The sequence below is a fragment of the Oxyura jamaicensis genome, chromosome 4 (assembly GCF_011077185.1).
Source record: "Oxyura jamaicensis isolate SHBP4307 breed ruddy duck chromosome 4, BPBGC_Ojam_1.0, whole genome shotgun sequence".
Classification (NCBI taxonomy): Eukaryota; Metazoa; Chordata; class Aves; order Anseriformes; family Anatidae; genus Oxyura; species Oxyura jamaicensis.
Window position 1 is genome coordinate 71,364,086 of NC_048896.1, and position 18,124 is coordinate 71,382,209.

Genomic DNA, 18,124 nt, shown 5'->3' on the forward strand with positions numbered 1-18,124 from the left:
ACCTCCAGGCCAACAGTAGTGTTATTCTATTCCATCACTTCCATCTTCCTCTAGGCAGGACCGTGCTTTTTGCCCGACTGCAATGGAGGCAAACCACAACCACGCCAAGAAGACCCGCAGCTCCAAATACTACCCCCTTTCCTGATTTCTTCTGCATCTTCACACAGTGAGGGTGGCTGTTTTTACCGAGACGCAGGCACAACACGCCGGGGACACGTTCCTCAGCCTGTTGCAGCTGCACAGAACAAGTGTCACGTCAACAGCCTCCAAGTAAAACCACCACTGCTGCCTCAGCCCGAGGCACCTGCAGCTGGGACCTCCTTTCCACCAGCCCACACGGCAGGGCAGCTCGGCGTCACACCGGCTCGGGGCTGGCAGACTGCGACACTGGGAATTACGAGGCTGAAAATAAAAAGCTGGGCGACAGTTTGGAAGTCTCCCGCGAAGCAGGGCAGCACCAGCCCTCCCTCGGCAGCCTGACCAGAGCTCCGCAGCCTGCCCTGCGCCCACTGCTACCCCCTGAGCCCCCCGACGGGACCGTGACAGGGACACGGACGGAGGCGGTGACAGGGACGGGGGCGGCCATCCCCCGCCCGCCCAGCTCTCCTAGCGCCGGGCAGCGGCCCAAGGCTTGGCACGTTCCATTCCCCTCCCGTCACGGGGAGGGACGATTTCAGAAACGCTCCTCTCGCTGCAGAAGCGGGTCCCGCACGCCGCTCGTCCGGCCGCTGCCCGCTGAGGCTGAGCCGGCGGGGGGGGGGGCGTGAGATGGCGGCGGGCAGGCGACGGAGCGAGGAGGCGGCGTGAGAGAAGGGGGGAACGGGGCGGAGTTGGTAGGCTCCGGAGGGGCCGAGCGAGGAGCGCTGGCGCCGCGCCGGTCGGTTGGGAGCGGCGGCGCCTGAGGCGTGAGGCTCCCGCCGCCGCTCTGAGGGGAGCCCTCGCTGCCGCCCCCGGCCCGGCTCCCGGCCGCGATCGCAGGGCAGCAGGTGCAGGGCGGCCGCCTCACCACCGCCGCCACCATCACCACACGGCCGCCACCGCCCCGCGGCCATGCCGGCGGTGCAGAAAACGGTGTCGGAGATCCGCTCCCGCGCCGAGGGTAAGCGCCGCCCGGCAGCCGCCTCCATGCCGGGCCGGTACCGCAGCGCCGCGGGGAGCCGAGCTGAGAGGGGAGTCCCTGGGGGGGTGGTTGTGAGGGGGGGTTCTCGCCGGGCCTCTGCGGTGGCGGCCGGGTGCTGCCGCTTTTTTCCGCCTTGTCGGCTTGTCATTGTCCTCCGCCGGCGATCCCAGGGCGGGGAGACCCTACCTGAGGGGATCGGCCTGTGCCGGTGTCTGCAATGCCCGGCTGAGGGTCCTGGTTTAAGCCTTCAGACAGCAGCAGCGTGTCCATAGCTGGCTTACAAAGAGAATGGCTGCAGTGAATTATTATAATACAACGATTATTGCATGCAGAAATAAAGCGTGAAATCACAAATACGAACGCGGCAGCGCATTGGGATAGCTTACTATGTTCTGCTGCTGTACATAATGACAGTCGTGTCGCCCTGATGACACGCACTTGGTGAGGTGGGCATGCAGGTTTTATCCCTTTGTCTGTGTTAAAGGTTTTGCACGTAAATCAGGCCACTGCGCTGTGTAGAATATCCTTTGTCTTTGGTCACGTAGGGAAGTAAAAACTTTCTCCTGTATCCTTCCACCTTCTTCCAAACAGATTACTTTTTATAGATTTGATTTTTTTCTCTATTCTAGCACGAGTGTGAAGAAAAAAATTAGAAATAAGATGTTATCTTGACCTTCTTTCCTGTTTATACCACCTTATGTGCCTTTCTCCCCCAAAAGTAGGTTTGCAAGGTTTCTGGCGCTACCTTTTACTTCCTAGGCAAGGTTAGCTGGCCAAGAAAGTGGAGGAATATGTCTTTCTGAAAAGCAATGAAGAAGATGCATACTTCCAGGGATGCTTTTGAAATGTGCTTACGGCCAGAGTAGCTGTGATGCAGTACCCACAGTCATTAGCAGAGGCGTATAATGGCACTGGCTAGGTGTCCAAATGCTCACTGCTTAATTTCAGTTCTTTTCCAGTCGTTCTTTTCAAGTCAGATGGTTTTCACTGAAAGCTAAAGCATCAATTTTCCCAATTTATTTGTGCTTTTTTAAAACCATATAACTAACAGGAATCTTGAGGATTATTAAATGAACAAATGTGATGTTCCCTAAAAGTGAATGTCTTTCTAAGAAGTGCAGATGTAGTGAAAAGGGGAAAAAAATCCAGTTTATGTGAAGAGTGTTCAAAGTTGGATGACTGTTGAAGAGCTGAATACAAGGATTAATAGGTTTCTGCACTGAAAATAGGTATGAAATTTCTTTTAAGAAATACAACTTCAGGGAAATGATGTGAAAGCTTTTCATCATAACAATGGAGTTGCTACATTGTATCATGCTGTACTATCCATACCATTACTCAAAGAGAAGTCATTTAAAAACTGTTACTATGTCTCCAAGCATAGATTAATGTGAACCTTCCTAGTTTGTTTCGTTTCCATTTGGTTCATTCACAATGGAATCAATTTCAGTGAGTCTTTTACTTTTTTTGTTTGTTTGTTTCTTTTTGGGATAAATAGCTTCCAAATTTATTCTGTGTGGACTGTGTGGCTTGTGGTTCTAAACAGTGCTTCATAAGTAAACGTCACAATTTTCTAAGAGGCTTGAGAGTTCTGCAGTGTGAGTGATATCCCTAGCACTTGAAAGTGACATAAAGTATCTGTAAAACCCTGTCTCTGGCCATGATAGGAGTCTCTTAGATAAGCACTGTGCAAAGTGATGATAACGCAGCCTTCTGGGACCCCCACTGAAGTCTTATCTATGGTGTAGAGTAGGAAACTCTTTGTTAATGGCAAGGTCACTGTACGTTCTTTGGAAGCCACTGTTAATACTGTAATCACAAAGAGCAGTTTCCGTAAGTGTTGTAATAGCACAGGCCATTCCTTAGAGTAGCTTGAGACAGGAGGGGATCTGATAGAAAAGCTAATATTACCTTCTTTGTTCTAGAATTTCTGTGTTGGATGGGGTTAAAACCTCATTTTTCTCTCCTGGCACTGCAGCAGCTAATTTCTGCCTCAGAGACCTTTTCCATGGATCATGAGTTACCTTATCAGTCTGGACTGCCTTGACATCATCTCAGAACTAAGCCCTCTCTGGCATAAAGAGATAGTAATACTGTTATTAGAGAAAATCGGCTGCTGTGCTCAGGTAGAATAAACCAAGACCTGTCAGAATGATGCACACATGTATCATTCCCAAGAATTGGTTGACAGTCACAGAGGATGTAATACTACAGTCTGTAAATTATTGCAAAATAAAAATTGTAGATGTGTTAACATCTGTAAGACAACACGTTACCTGCATCGAGGAAGGAATTTGGTTAAAAGCAGCTACTTTTTCGGCGGTATTCTCCCAAACCTCTGCAGAATCTTGTGCTCTTCATGGCTGATAAAAGATAACTAGGCATGCCTATAATCATTTTTAATAGATTTTTGCCTATTATCCCTGTTGTAAAGAACACTTGCAGTTCATCTTAGGAAATGTTGCAGTTCTACACAACTGGTGTTTGTACCAAAGAAATCTTGCTCAAGGCATGGAAGGTGTGGCCCTCCTAAACTGATTTAGGAAATCTCTACAATGTGTTTCCAGCACCAGTAGCCTTAATTCAGAATCCATCCTGGGCTTCAGATGTTTGGTGCTATAGAAATAGCATTCATGTCATGTGTTCTGCAGTTGCAAAACCCATGGGGAAATCTTTGAGTAGCGTGGCCGACGTACAGAGTTAGTTAATACAGTAATTAACTATGCTTGTTTTAACTATTTATAGCTACACGGTTAATATATGCATCTATTAAATAATAGGAAGTGGAATTATTCAAAGCTGGTTTTTTCTTTTGATGTATTCTGGGAGAGTGGCATTGGGGTTGACAGTTTTTATTCGGGTTCTCTAATCTTCTGAAAATAGAAATGTTTAATGCTTTCCTTCATGTATTGCTGGAGTTCAGTGAACTATATTAGATTGTAGAGAAATTTGAGTTGCTGTTGTGCTGTCTGCCAACAACATTAATAACAAATTCTTCATATTGGTGGAGGCAAATGCCTGTATGAAAGCTAGGTGAAGCTGAACTCGTGTAAGATGTCACGACTTTCATAAGAAGAGGGTGATTATTCTGAAATTCTGTAGTAATGATCAGATTATTTTCAGCAGACTGTCCATTTTAGTAATTCCTAAGATATCCTTAAGCATTTCTACTACTGGATTGTTGGACTATATAACATTTTACCAATGTAGTGCTCATTATTGTCTCTTGAGTCTGTTTTTTTTCCTAACAAGTTTGTTTTGCAGACCATGTTTAGATTGCCAGTGCTTCACAACTGGAAAAATTGGGTCTAGTTATCATGCAGGCTTGGCAGCCTCAGCGGTGCTGGCAGGTTAGAGCAGCTGATTGCAATTCCCCTCCTGTACTTTGACTCCTCAGAGGTACAGAGGGCAGCTTCTCAGTGCCAGTTGTGTTATCAAAGTTTTATTGGGGCATTAGGACTAATAGCTCTGACAGCACACTCTTTCTCATAGTGAAAGCAGCTTTGAACTGTGCTTTATTCTTCAGGAATGTGAGCTAGCAGACTTGCTAGTCTAAGTGTTTCTTGGCTACAGAATCAGCTTTTGAATGTCATACTTTGAGAATAAAAGAAGTTTTTCATGATTAAGAGAAGTGTATTAAAATCCTTTTGGTGATTTGAGTGAGGTTTTTTTTTGCCTCCCCTATCTTTCCATGTTATAGTCTTATCTGCATTTACGGTCAAGGAAAAATTGGAAATATTAAAATTTTTTCTACAGTGTTTACTGTTTAGAACTTATTGTTGTTGTTTTATCTATTGATTTAGAAACTTCATTATCAAAACCGGTTTAGAAAGATTCGCTGCAAATATTGTGTGATGGAACATAGTTGCCTCTTCTGGATTTTTCTTCTTGGAAGCAAAGCATGGTCTTTAATGGGTTCTCTTACTGGAGAAAGCTCAAGTCAGTTGCTTGGCTTTTTGTTGTTGTTGTTATTGTTTCATTGGTTATTTTTATTTGTTTTGTCCCTGTAGGGGCATAAATAATATATATATATAATCAGATATGATTCTGAATATTAAGTGGAAATTAGCTTTAAAACTTGCCAGTTCTGCATAATGAATTGTCAGAGTAGTGTGACTTGTTCCAATTGTTCCATATTTTCAAATTATGCTTTTTAAAGTGCTGACTTGCAACTTTTTTCAAGTCAGATGCTTTTCTGGCAGTGGGTGAAGTAAGAATGTATGCCATAATGATATGTATGATAATTCAGCTCTGGTCAAATATCAGCAGTGCTACAGGCTGCAAAAGAGGAAGAAGGATCTCGCAATGTATTCATTCTTTCCAAATGACAGACCTTGCTTAGAGCAGCACCACAGTTCCTGACCAAAGTGTGATAATTGCAGTTTTACTCCTGCTGGCTAGAAGCCTTCAAAATTATTGCTGAGTGTTACTTTAGGATTTGCTGTTACCTTAGATAAGAGCCAATATGGAGTGATGCTACTTTAAATGTTGAGCCCTGGAACAATGCTTTTCTGATCACTTGGTGTGATGAACAGACAAGAAACAAGTTAGTTGGACTCCAGTTTAACATCTGTAGCACAGCAATAATTATGTCCTTTTTCAAAAGGAGCTTAAAATGATTGCTTCATCATATGTTCTTACTCATAAACTTCACAGTATTTTTTTCATAATCAGATATGTGTAATAGCTGATGCTTTGCTGTTGACTCTGCATGTATTGTTGTTTTTATCTTTCCTGTCTGGGTTCTGTACTTAAGGATTGTCTATTTTCTTCATCATCAACTTTCTGAATATTTGGGTCAGTGTTCTTCAGACTACCTAATGGATTACAGAATGGTAGACAACTTATTTATTTTTTCTTACTGGGTGTTAAATGCAACTTTTCCCCCCACTTCACTAAAAAAGTAGCTACTTTCACTAAGAGGTGACAGGTGAAATTTCCCTTCCATTCTCAAGCATGGATGTCCTTTCACTTGTGATTACTTGTATGCAACATTTTTGAGACAGGCATCTGCTTATTTCATTAGTAGGCTGAGTTCATACAGATTGGTTTGATGCCAGTGGGTTCTCGCTCTCCTTGAGGAAGAAATACAGCACTTAGTAGGTTCCTTTTTGCAAAGCGGTCAGCTTTCATGTAACCTGCTGCACTGAAGAGTAGTCAGCAGCTGAGCTCTAGCCTGTAGATTTGTTTTTTAAAATTTCATAGAAATGTAGCTCTTAAAAGTCTGGGTGTGATGTAATGCAGTTAGACTCGAGTTTGTGAGTGTACTTTGATAGATGTGCTACTTCGTATTGGAAAGTGAGTAGTTTAAATAATGCATGTCAGACGTGATTTCCCATAAGGTGCCAGATTGAATGAAGCATTGTAATTGTGGAACAAATTTGTGGACTTGGTTTCTGTCACCTTGACTGTAATTGGTAGGCATTTCAATTTAACATGTACTACCATGGTGTGTAATATCCTTCCTTTTTAATTTTAGTGCCTAACACTATTTTGGGCCATTTGTGTACTAACAATTTGTTGTCAAATTCTTTATTCACCCAGTGTAAATAAAAGATCCTGAAGATTTCCTTGCAGGTCATATTTGAATAAATTACTGTAATTAAGGAAAGCTTGTGGTGACTTAATCTGTTTATACTAGATGAGTGTGGGTGAGACAGCAGAAACTGGAAATGCTTTGTGCTGGTTTTCTTAAGATGCTGAATACAAACAATCCCTGGGAATGAGATAGATTTTCAGTTGTGGTTCTAGTGGATATATCATGTAGAGAAACTCCCATTCACACTCAAGGTGGTAGCTATTAAATACTTGGTCCTACATCCTGTGAAACTAACTAGTGGGAAACTTCACCTATATAACATAATGCATAGGCTTCAGGAAAGAAAAAAAATAAAAAATAAAAATAAAAATAAAAAAGTTGTTCTAGGCTAGGTCTGCCTCGCATGCAGGCTAGGGTGGTAGGGTGTCCCTGTAGATGTCTGGCATGCAGAGAGCCCAGAAACAGTGCCTGAGGCTTTGTTTGCTGTACAGCTGTGCAGCAAAGATTTTTCTTTGACCTCAGGAAGTTCTGAAAATGAGCAGCTTCACAGCAAGAAGAGCGTGTCTGATTTCTGACCATGCGTAAGGCATCTGGTACTAACCGAGATAAACGCACAGCAGAGTAACTGAAACCTGGGCATGCTGACTCTTTTGGGAAGATTTTGGGTAGGTAGTGGAAGCAAGACGTAGTGCTACTATTCCCAAGAGTGGTATATTGTAAAGAAATAGCATTGTGGGAGGGTGGGATGGGATGTAGCAGCTCTTTATCAAATGCTGAATTAAAATTTCAACACTTCTGTTTTCTCTGTACACTTTCTGCTAATCACATCTGAAAGTAGAGTATTTCAAAAAGAGTTCTGCTTGAAAAAAAATCAGTCACTTAAATTAAGCATATTTGCCATCCTAGTCAACATAATAATTTCAGTAATATATGAACTCTCAGAAGTTTTTTATGTGCATACACATACGGACACAACTGAGGAAGAAAAATTGTACCTTCTTGATACTGAGTTTTGTGTGGGAGTGTAGTCTGTACTCCAGTGGATGTATTTCAAAGTTTAGGCAAAGAAGTGAGAGAGATGTGTAACCTTAAAAGCTCTGAAGGTAGTCTAACACACCTTTTGCTGAAGCTGCGGGCTATGGAGGGCTGCGTGTGAGGCTCAGAACTTATTCTGAAGCTTCCTTTTTAAGTAAGGATTGAAGAACGTGAATTCAAGGTAGTGGAAGGGAAGGCAATGAAAGTTTACGAAGCTTCTAAGCACCTCGTTGCTGACCTTTTGTTTTAAGAAGAACAAATAAACACCTTAATACTAACATATGAAAATAGATGTCTATAGTTCCTTTGTCTTTTAAACAAATAGGTAGTATATAATATATGATGCCTGCTAACATTGCTTTAACTCTATCACTGTTTATACTCAAGGTTTGTACTTCCAGAAGCTTTAATTCTGCAAAATCAAAGTAGTATATTCTAGAAATGTGTAAACTCTTCCCTTATTTTCTGAAGTTAGTCAGGGTGGGTTGGTACTGAGAGAAGAGTTTCCAACTCTTCCACCAAAGCTCTCTCAGAAGCTATTTTGTATGTTAGTTCCTTCACTGAGCAACTGGAAGGCGTTGTATACTTGGGATGAAGGTGCACTCGTTGTGTGATGGATTCAGACTTGGATGTAATGGTGTGACTGGATGTCCTGCTGTGACGGCTGACGACCGCACATTCATGGCGATGTGCCTGTGTCCAGTGGTGTTACACCTGTGTGTGCTCATGGAATCACATGCTGGAGGTCACACACAGGAGGTGCCTTTCTAAGGGTGGGTAATGACAGGAATAGGAAATGTCTGGCTTAGCCTGCCAAGTGCTTTTGTGTAGTTCCTTAAGTCAAAGAGTAGTGTGTGGGCACCTGTTCGGCTGGCTGCTCGTCCTCTGAGGGGTATTCTTGAGATGAATACCGAAGCTTGACTAAAAATGTGTCAGATGTGTGCCTTTCCATGGGGGAACTGGAAGGATTTCCTGTGTAGTAGTATCAGGAACTGCAGGTTCATGTTACTGGTGGGAAAGTCTGCAGCAACGAAGACTTACCTAGGTGGGGGAGGATCAGGTTAGGGAACACAAATGGGTAATACAGAAGATTGTGGGCTCTGCTGGGCTCTGTGAGCGCCGACCTCACTGTCAGGGCTCTCTGAGTTGTCTTTGAAAGCTCATGGTGGTCTGGGGAGGTTCTTGAGGATTGGAAGAGGACAGTTGACCTAACTGTAGGGTAGGTTGCATTGGTTTTCTGCATTTATTTAGCTTTAGCTGTGACATAGAATTTTCTATGAGTATTTCTCAGAACAGGTGATTTATACAAATAAATAGAATTTGTGAGTTATTTTGATTTGATAGCTATAGTAGACACATACTTTTTGTATTTAATTTCATTGTTTGGACAGCCTCATAGGGAACTGTTTTTCAGACATTGAGATTAATGGTTAAAATTTTGCAAGGTTTTTGTAGGAAACTTACCTCTATTCTTATGCAAAGTCTTAATTGTTACACTACTATAGTTGTGTGTGTAACAGTTTAGTTTAAAAGAAGCATGAAGAGAAAAGTGTGTTATTTGTCTATAGGGCAGACAAAGCAAGAAAATAGATCAAGAAGTATGGAATGAATTGTATAAAACCTAGAGTAAATGTTCCTTTATATATTTGATTTTCCTTTAAATTCAGCAGCTAGCAATGCAGAAAAAATTTACATGCAAGACTAGAAAGTAATATGCTGAATGATCTGTATACAATATGGAGATTTTCTCAGTCTATATTGCATACTTGTCAGATTACCAATAATACCAGTAAGGAAAAAACAGTTTATTCCTAAACTTCTTGCTCTTTCCTTATGTTACCATTTGTGTATTTCTTTTAACGTCTTCCTTTTTAAATCCTTACTTGCCCCTGTACTGCAACTAAGATCACCCAGCTGAGAAAGGGGAAAGATTTATTTTTATTGTTATTATTTTGTCTGCTCTCTTCTGGATTGAAATGTATCAACAGACCATAGTTCATTTCATATTGCCATGAAGTAGCACAAGCTATTTGAGGGTACTCATTAATTGAGCAGATTTTACAGTTATTTTTCATTATCATAGCTTTACAAAACTTCTTGACTACATGCCTTTTACCTTCCTTATCACATATATAGTTTAAGTGACTAAAACTTTATTTTTTTTAATTAACATTGCTTTTATTGTAAGAAACAGAGTTCACATTCACAATAGATGTATTATTGTTGTTGTGAAGTGCTTTGAGTCTTGTGTATGTATTTCTGTCCATTTATCTATCTCTATTAAAAATCCCTCCGTGTTCACAGGCTATGAGAAGACAGATGATGTTTCAGAGAAAACTTCTCTAGCTGATCAAGAAGAACTGAGGACTATATTCATCAATCAGCCCCAGTTAACCAAATTCTGCAATAACCATGTCAGGTATTAACTCATGTTTTTGTGAATACATATTTTTTTTTTTCAGAATGTTGCATACTGCTTAGCAAAATCTAAGAAAAGTTTCTGTTTATTCCACCTCTGCCATTTCCTCCAGCCATTAGTAATAGTTGCTGACTCTGAAGGGAGGAATGAAGTGCAATGACTAGAACACCCAATCTGTTTAATATACAAACCTGATCTTCAGAAATTTTAAGAACAGAGTGGGGAAAAGTCTGCATGGGACATTTACAGCTGCACCATTGGCATATCCCTAGGGTACGGATTTGTTGAAGTTCACTTTATCTTTGATTTTCAAACATATTTCTGATAGCTGAATGCCAGTGTAGGTGTGCTTTGCTTGAACATCTCATTCTGAGCTTTGGAAACTGCCTTTTTTCAGTCAACCAACTACAAGGATGCTGTTGCTGCTTATGAAACTAGTTTTGAATTTCCAGTTTGGTCTTTAGGACCCTGCTGATTATTTTCTTTTTTTATTATTTTTAAATTTAATTTTAAAAACATACTGAATGCTCATAAGTAAGATATATCTAGATCTGATAATGTCCTTCAGTTCTGTTGTTAAAATTCAAAGTAATTGAATGGCGAAGGTATTCTGTCTCAGGCAGGTGTGCTTTCTGAAGGTACATTTGATACATGCAGATATTTTATAGACATTAAAAATAATGTGGTGGTTTTTTGTCATGGACTTGAGATACTTTATAAAGCTTTTTGTTTATGTGACTTAGCTTGATTGAGTCACTCTTGACCGAGTCACTTCTTTTCTGTCTTTTTCTTTGTTTCTTGACACTGTTTAGCTCTGTATATGATATATCAACTCCACCTTTAGATTGAGTATTTTATGCAAAGTTAAAGTAAATATTATTAACTTTAAAATGAGTCCAAAATATCCTTACTAGTCTTTTGTCTGTCATATTTGGTATCGTTTTAATTGTTATTTTTTCAGGATGGTAACAGTCTGCTCTTAAATGAGTGTAAGGCGGATGAAAAGATGGGTGTTCAAACATTTTGTGTTGATGGCTTAGCCAAGATAGTTACGCTAGGATAAGCTATATTCTGCTCTTCAAGCCTTCAAAACTACACCTGATATCCAATATTTTCAGTTTTTAAAAGAGGTAAACTTTCAGTTCAGTGAAAGGTATAGGCTTTTACATTTAATGAATATTATATTTTTATTACTTTCTCAGATGTATTGCATCATTTAATTTCAGTTGATCCTATTATTTTTTTTTAGTCTTCAAGATTCATTAGATTATGAAAATTCATATGCAGCACAGAAGCCCCACAGCTCCTCAGTTTTGATTTAGCACCCTTCTCATGCTGGCTTGACTGCTAATTCTTGCTCAAGAATTTTGTCTGCACTTGAGTCATGGTGCAGAATTACTCACCAAATGTCTGCCACAGATTGCTGGGTAGGGTACTGTTCTGGGGCGTCAGAGCTGTGAGCTTAAGTTTTTTACTACCTGGTTCCTCAGTGCAACCACTTGCCTGTTTCTCTTCATTTTTTCCTCTCCTTGTTGCCTGTAACTGAGTCACAGCAGAGCTTGACTGCTGTCCGCAAAGCATGCAGAGGTGACAAGGAAATTTCTTACCTCAAAATTAAAACTCACAACAGTTTTTGTGGTCGATGGACACTTTCCTTGGTTAGCTAGTTCATAGAAGTGTGTGGATATGTCTATGGAAGTCTTCAGATTTCTTTTTTAGTCAAAAATGAATCTGTTTGCTCACACAGAAATTACAGAAGGTCCTATTGTATTTGAAAGCTTGTATAACTGAGAGGAAAGGAATACATATGAAATTTTTTCTTACTATTATAATTGTACTTGGTTTTGTCTTTTTCTTTTAGCACTGCAAAGTACAACATAATCACATTCCTGCCAAGGTTCCTTTATTCCCAGTTCAGAAGAGCTGCTAATGCATTTTTTCTTTTTATTGCATTACTTCAGGTAAGATCAACAATAAGATGCTAATGTTTGAAACTTACTGGGAGAGCATTAACAAAACAAAAATTATAAAAGTAAAAGTGCATACACTGCTATGTGTACTTTTTCCTCCTTTGCTTTAGATGTTTCAGCAAATGAAAGTTGATTCCTCTGCACTTATACAGGCTTCTTTGCTGTTGCTCTAAGTGCTTGGAACAGTTTTGTAGGATGCTTCTGCACAGGAAGCTTGAACTATTTTCTAGAGGAAAAGAGAAAAATCAGAAGTTTAGGGTTTCACTAGCTTTGTCTACCTGGAAACCTATGGTTTCTAAACAAACATCCTCTTGACCCCATCTGGCATCTCAGGCTAGTCCAGTGGTCCAGCAGCATTACTTGTGGTGCCACTGCACTTCAAGCTAGCAGATGTAGAATGTGAGATTGAAACTGTTTGAGACTTGGCATTACTGGATGAGAACCCAGCAGGTGGGTGATTTGGGTGTAGGACGAGGAATGATAGGAAGCAATCATGGAGTTACAAGACCGCCATCTGCTACCAACCAATCAGTGACATCACAGAAACAGGAGTAACAAATACAGGGTAATGGAACTGAGATATGAGCTGGTGCCCCTTTGCTTTCATATTTTACCTGGAAAATAATGTGTAATTGGAAAGGGGATATTTGGCTATACATGTAAGGAGGAATGAAAGGGCAGAAATAACTGGAGAAGTGATAGATTGCTTTGACTGCAGCTGACTTACAGACAATTGTCCATTAACTTTCTGCCTGGTTTCCATATAATTGTTTGGAAATGTAGTCTAGAGTAACTTTGAAAACAGATGTATATTTGTCTTGTTCCAAGAAAAATAGCATGCATGCATATAACATCGTGGTTTCTTTCAGATGCCCATTGTGGTCATAGCAAAAATAAATTTATATAATTCATAAATAATACTGTTTGTTTTTCAAAACCATTTATGAATAATTGGATACGTGTTCTAACCACATCGAGGACTACTTATTACTCTACTCTTGCAAAATCTTGTAGTCATATAGGCTGCATTGCCTGTTCTAAACCTATTAAGGCAGGAATAATCTACCCTGTCAATGTGGCCATTAACAACTCTAATCAATATAAAGATAACTACAAATAGTTATCAATATATATCACATAACTAACACTTTCTCTGCATTGATTTTATGTATACATGCACTTGCATTATCTATGCTTATACCTGCTTAGCAAAAGCTAATTTCTTACAGTAGTCTTAGCTGTTTGAAATTTATCAGTAACTAGTATAACACAAAATCTTTTAGAAATTAAAAACCTAAGTAATTAAAAATACCTTGGAGTTGTGTTCACTGTAACAAAAAATCTAAACTGAAAAGAAACATAATTGTATGTTATGAATAGGTGTTTAAATTTAATTTGAAACACATGAAGGTGAATCTCTTGCAGATACTAAACCCTCTGAAAGTAACTGCTGAACTCTGTTCTATCTAAAATGTAAACATAGTTTTGTTGTATCAGCTTTGTTTGATTAAAAGATAATACCTTAATAATCAGCACCCTATCTAAATAATGAATCCAGTTTTCATCTCTGTGTTTGCACAGAAAGTTCTGCTTCTTGTATTAAAAGTATGTTTTCAATCAGGAACTCAAACACTTTTTTTTTCTCTCTTCTTAATAGCAAATTCCAGATGTATCACCAACAGGCCGTTATACAACATTGGTCCCTCTTTTATTTATTTTAGCTGTAGCTGCAGTGAAAGAGATAATAGAAGATATTGTAAGTATTTAATAGCAATATTTTCTAAATAATTTGATTTTTTTCATAGATTATATTGCAGAAAACCTGTTGAATAATTCTCTGCCACTTTTAAAGTTTTAAAAACAGGCTTTCCCCAGCTGTGAAATCCAGGTCAGTGCATCAGATGAGTCCTTTTTTAAAGTCAGAGGCATAAAATCTGTGGTTTCACTGTTTCAATTTTGCACAGTTTTGTAGACAGCAAGGGGAATAGGCTTTTCAGTTTTTCCTGTTGTTCCAGCCCAGTGCAATTTATTGTTAGTCTTCATATCTTGTTGATAAATGTGATACATTGATGTCTCCCAGCCAGGAACACAAATGGAATGCTTATCGTTGTAAGGCCGGTGTCCACCTATGCCAAGCTTTCCTGGAGTCACCGTATGCAGTAGTGGTTATTTGGCTTTCTTATTCCATTGAATGAAAATTTTAAAAGAGCCAGGATATTGTCATGGCTTGGAAGCATCCATTCTAATTTCTTTTATTTTGTGGGTAGGGAAAGGAATGGCAATCTTTGTTTCAATTCCAACAAAGGTTGTTGGGGTTTTCTCTGTACCTCCCTGCCCGTTCTTTATCGAAATCATATCCCAGAACCTGTCTCTCTAATTCAAATAATACAAATGAGTTAGCTTTAATTCGTTAGATACAAATGGTGCAGTCTAGTCTTGATTTACCAAATCATTCTTCAGATGTCAAGAGTTTCTTCATCCTTTTTTGTTCTGTACTAGTTCCGCAGATAAGAGGACAAGATTTTAGATGTAATATATCAGAGAGTGCCTTGTCATGTGGAGGACAAGGTTCCCCATTCTTGGTATTGTGGGCTGCTCCTCATGATTTTTGTAAAGCGTTGCAAGTAGTGTTATCTTTCCAAGCACGAGAAGAGTAAGCTTCCTGGGAACATCAGGTGTATTGTGTTTGAACAGACTTACAGTGTATGTGCAGAAACATGTTCAGGAAGAGGAGTGATGAGCTACAAAGAAATTCTGAAATGGAGAGTGGCTGGGTACTCAGCAGCCTCTTCTGCTGACACTTCATTCAGTCTACTCAGTTAACTTTGAGAATGGATGGTAGGCAAGATAAATTGTCCCCCTGGGTTTTGTGATGTTCCTGGGCCAAAGAGTTGAGAGGTCCTGCAAGAGACAATGTTGTGTCCATTAATGTGTTCGTTCTGTTTTGCATTTACAGTGTTTGCCGCCCTATAGTGGGCTTCTCCTTAAATGTCTTTGTTGATTTCCAGTTACGTAAACAAAATCCCTTTTAAAAAGCCATAAAATCAATTCATGCTCTTTCAGATATTTTTAACAATTCTGCTGTTCATGCTTACAGACTTATACCATCTGTCAGTGTCTAGGCAAATATAAAACTGAGGCTGCTGCTACTGTACAGAGTGTCCTTTTTAAAATTACCTCATCTTCCTCCTCTTCTATGTCATTTTGTTTCTATCATTTGCTCTTTGCAACATTAAATGTATAGTTTGGCTTGTAGCAGAAGACAGGGAACATGTTGAGGGTTGGATCTTTTGTTTGGTTGTTTTTGCCATATATGAGCTTAAACAATGAAAGTTCTTATTACTGGTTACTACAGAATTACCTAAAGGCAATTCACATATTATTTTTCCTTTTGTTAAGTTTACATTGCCTCAGCATGTAGTTAATTCCTAGAGTGCTTAGTTGAAACTGAATGAGTTGAAGTAGCTGACTGGGAGAATTGAGCTGCTAATCAAAAGGCTTTGTGAATGTGTGTGTGTGCGTGTGTAGCTGATGATAACATTGGGAATTTCTCACATACACAGCTGAGTTTTACAGGTCATTGTCTGAAAAAGAAATCTTATTTTTTTTCTAGTGAAATAGATATGAAATGTAGCATTGCCTCCTGGTTATAACATGCAGGAATATTTGACTATGACAGCTGTACTTTTTTTCCTGGGAAAGTTTACCACTTGCTCCATAGTAAAAAATATTCAGTATGTTTTCCTTCCATCCTTAATTTCTTTTTAGTTTCTTTACACAGTGAGGTAGCTAAGTTCTTCAGGAATGGTTATCTTCATCTGATACTAAAGCAGGATTAATCTGCTTTTAGATGACAAACTTTATATATTGATATAAATAAATCTGCTTATCAAAGTAATACTTGCATGCAAGAACCAAATGTTTCCTTTTCTAGAGTGTAATCCCAAGAAATAGAAGATGTAAGCAGAAGACACTATTCACTAACAGCATGTGTTTTCCATGTATGGTTCAGAAGTGGTAGCAAAACTTGTGCAGTGCAAGATTATTGACAGTTTCCAATGATTTTCACCCAGCATAGCTCAGAAAGCAACTAAAATTAAACTGTTACTTTTCAAGCTGGAGGAGACTCTCCCTCTGGGCAAATAACTACCCTGCTTTGGTCAATTTACTGTGCCTTCTTGTCAATCAAAGGCTGTTTATCTGTAAAATCAGGCATCTTTTTGCGAAGAGAGTCTGATGATAATCTCTGAAAATCTTTTCAAAAATAATATCTTACCTTAATCTTTGTAAAGTGATAAGGTGCCCTTTTAAGACCTGGCAGATCAGTTATACGAACATTTTATTAGAAATATGCCTCTTAAGTAGGTCAGTTTATTTCATTTCAATTTGCAATGTTGCTTCTGAATTTGTTTCTATTTAAGAGGCATGAATTGTGTACCTCTATTCAAAAATCTGTTTTAGTAGTCTCCTAAGCATTTTGTAGCTAATATGAGTTTGATTATACCATGAAAATACTGTTGTTAGTAGCTGCATCAAAAGATTTTTATCAAAAGGCTTCTAACAGCTATATGAAAACTGAGAGACATTGGGGTGGGGGGTTGAATTGATTTTGTTTGTTTTTATGTCTTTTTTGCGGAAGTCTGCAGGTAGTTATGTAGAAGTGAAGCTAAGTTTACTTAGTCATAGCTTGACTATATCTGATGCTTACCTGAAGAATTCTTTCATGGTCTTTGCTCTGTTAGAGTCATCTCCCAGTTGCAAGGAAGGAAGGTTTACAGAACATAAATACACCACATCCTTGATCAAGGAATTTGTTCAAATAGTGATTGCCTATGTGAGAGTTACTAGAACACTATTAGCCTAGATCTGGGTGTGACTTTCTTGATGATCAAGACTATGCAAACAATCCAGAGTTCTATTTAAAATGTTATAAAATCTGTGTATTAAATAGATGAATAGGAGGGAGTAATAAATGTGTTTTTCATCTTAAGTGTGAAAGTTTTATTTCAACAGAAGCCTTTAACCATTGTGCATTTTTATTCAGAAAAGGCATAAAGCTGATAATGCGGTGAACAAGAAACAAACTCAAGGTAGGAAATTTTTTGAAGCTTATTGATTGTGGTTGTGTAGGGTGGTGATCTTGAAGTTTTTGCAAATGCTAACAATGTAATCCTAACTGTTGAGTACATGGGTAAATGAGCTGGAAAATTCATTGTGCAGATTTCTTCAAAATTTGGCACAAAAGTATTTCTAGTGCTGAGAAACTAGTTTAAGCTAATGCAGGATTCACATAAACATAACACTGATATCAGTGTACTCTCAAAGCAATATTTGAGTGTATTGTCAAATATAATGTCAAAACAATAACTAAGAAGTTAATCAGTATAGTAATCCATCATTTTGCGCTCATCTATTCAGCAATTCTGTAACCCTGAAAAATAGCAATGTGAGTATTATGTTATATATTCAGCTCTACCTTCAGTTGTGTTTTAAACATACAAAATTGTTAATGAAATGGCACATGCCTGTATGGATTCTGCCTATGGGTTTTCCTTTATCTCTGTGTTCATTAAAGTCCATCTGTATCTCAGTTAACGTTAGGTAATTAACTAATTCTAAATTTTTTATTAATTCTAAATTTTTGTTACTATTAAAAAAAAGCTTAGAGGATTTTGATGTGCTAGGTTGCATTAGGGATGACTTTGCTTTCCCAAGCTGCACATACAGATACTAGACACTGTCATGCAGTCTGAGGTGATGAAGCATACATTCTGCAGTGTGGTGAAGCAATGTTCCATAGGGCAGATGGAGCATGCTTTTGAAAGATATTTGTTAGAGACAGCTGAAAAATGGGAGACATGAATGTGAAAGCCAGGCTGCAGAAGACTTTATGGGGCAAGTATTCTATAATATAAAAAGCTCACAGCAACACCACTTTTTTTTTTTTTTTTCCCCTCATAAGAAAACAGATTTAATGTAATGTCATGCATGTTAATTATGCTTAAAAGCTTATTGGGTGAGGCTGGGGTAAAGTACTCTTG

The 18,124-nt window shown here is 39.1% G+C and overlaps 1 protein-coding gene across 4 annotated transcripts in view; it reads left to right on the forward strand.

Annotated features, from left to right (window-relative positions):
• Positions 1 to 808: 808 nt before the first annotated feature.
• The window catches only part of ATP8A1 (ATPase phospholipid transporting 8A1), a 104,154-nt gene continuing 86,838 nt past the window's right edge, over positions 809 to 18,124 (forward strand). For 2 of the 4 annotated variants that reach the window (XM_035323386.1, XM_035323389.1), the window contains exons 1-5: positions 809 to 1,099; positions 9,999 to 10,113; positions 11,975 to 12,074; positions 13,741 to 13,839; positions 17,128 to 17,173. In XM_035323386.1, the coding sequence (XP_035179277.1) occupies positions 1,051 to 1,099; positions 9,999 to 10,113; positions 11,975 to 12,074; positions 13,741 to 13,839; positions 17,128 to 17,173 (409 nt within the window). In that variant the 5' untranslated portion in view covers positions 809 to 1,050. The remainder of the gene's footprint in view (positions 1,100 to 9,998; positions 10,114 to 11,974; positions 12,075 to 13,740; positions 13,840 to 17,127; positions 17,174 to 18,124) is intronic. The other 2 variants (XM_035323385.1, XM_035323388.1) reach the window with 1 other exon arrangement.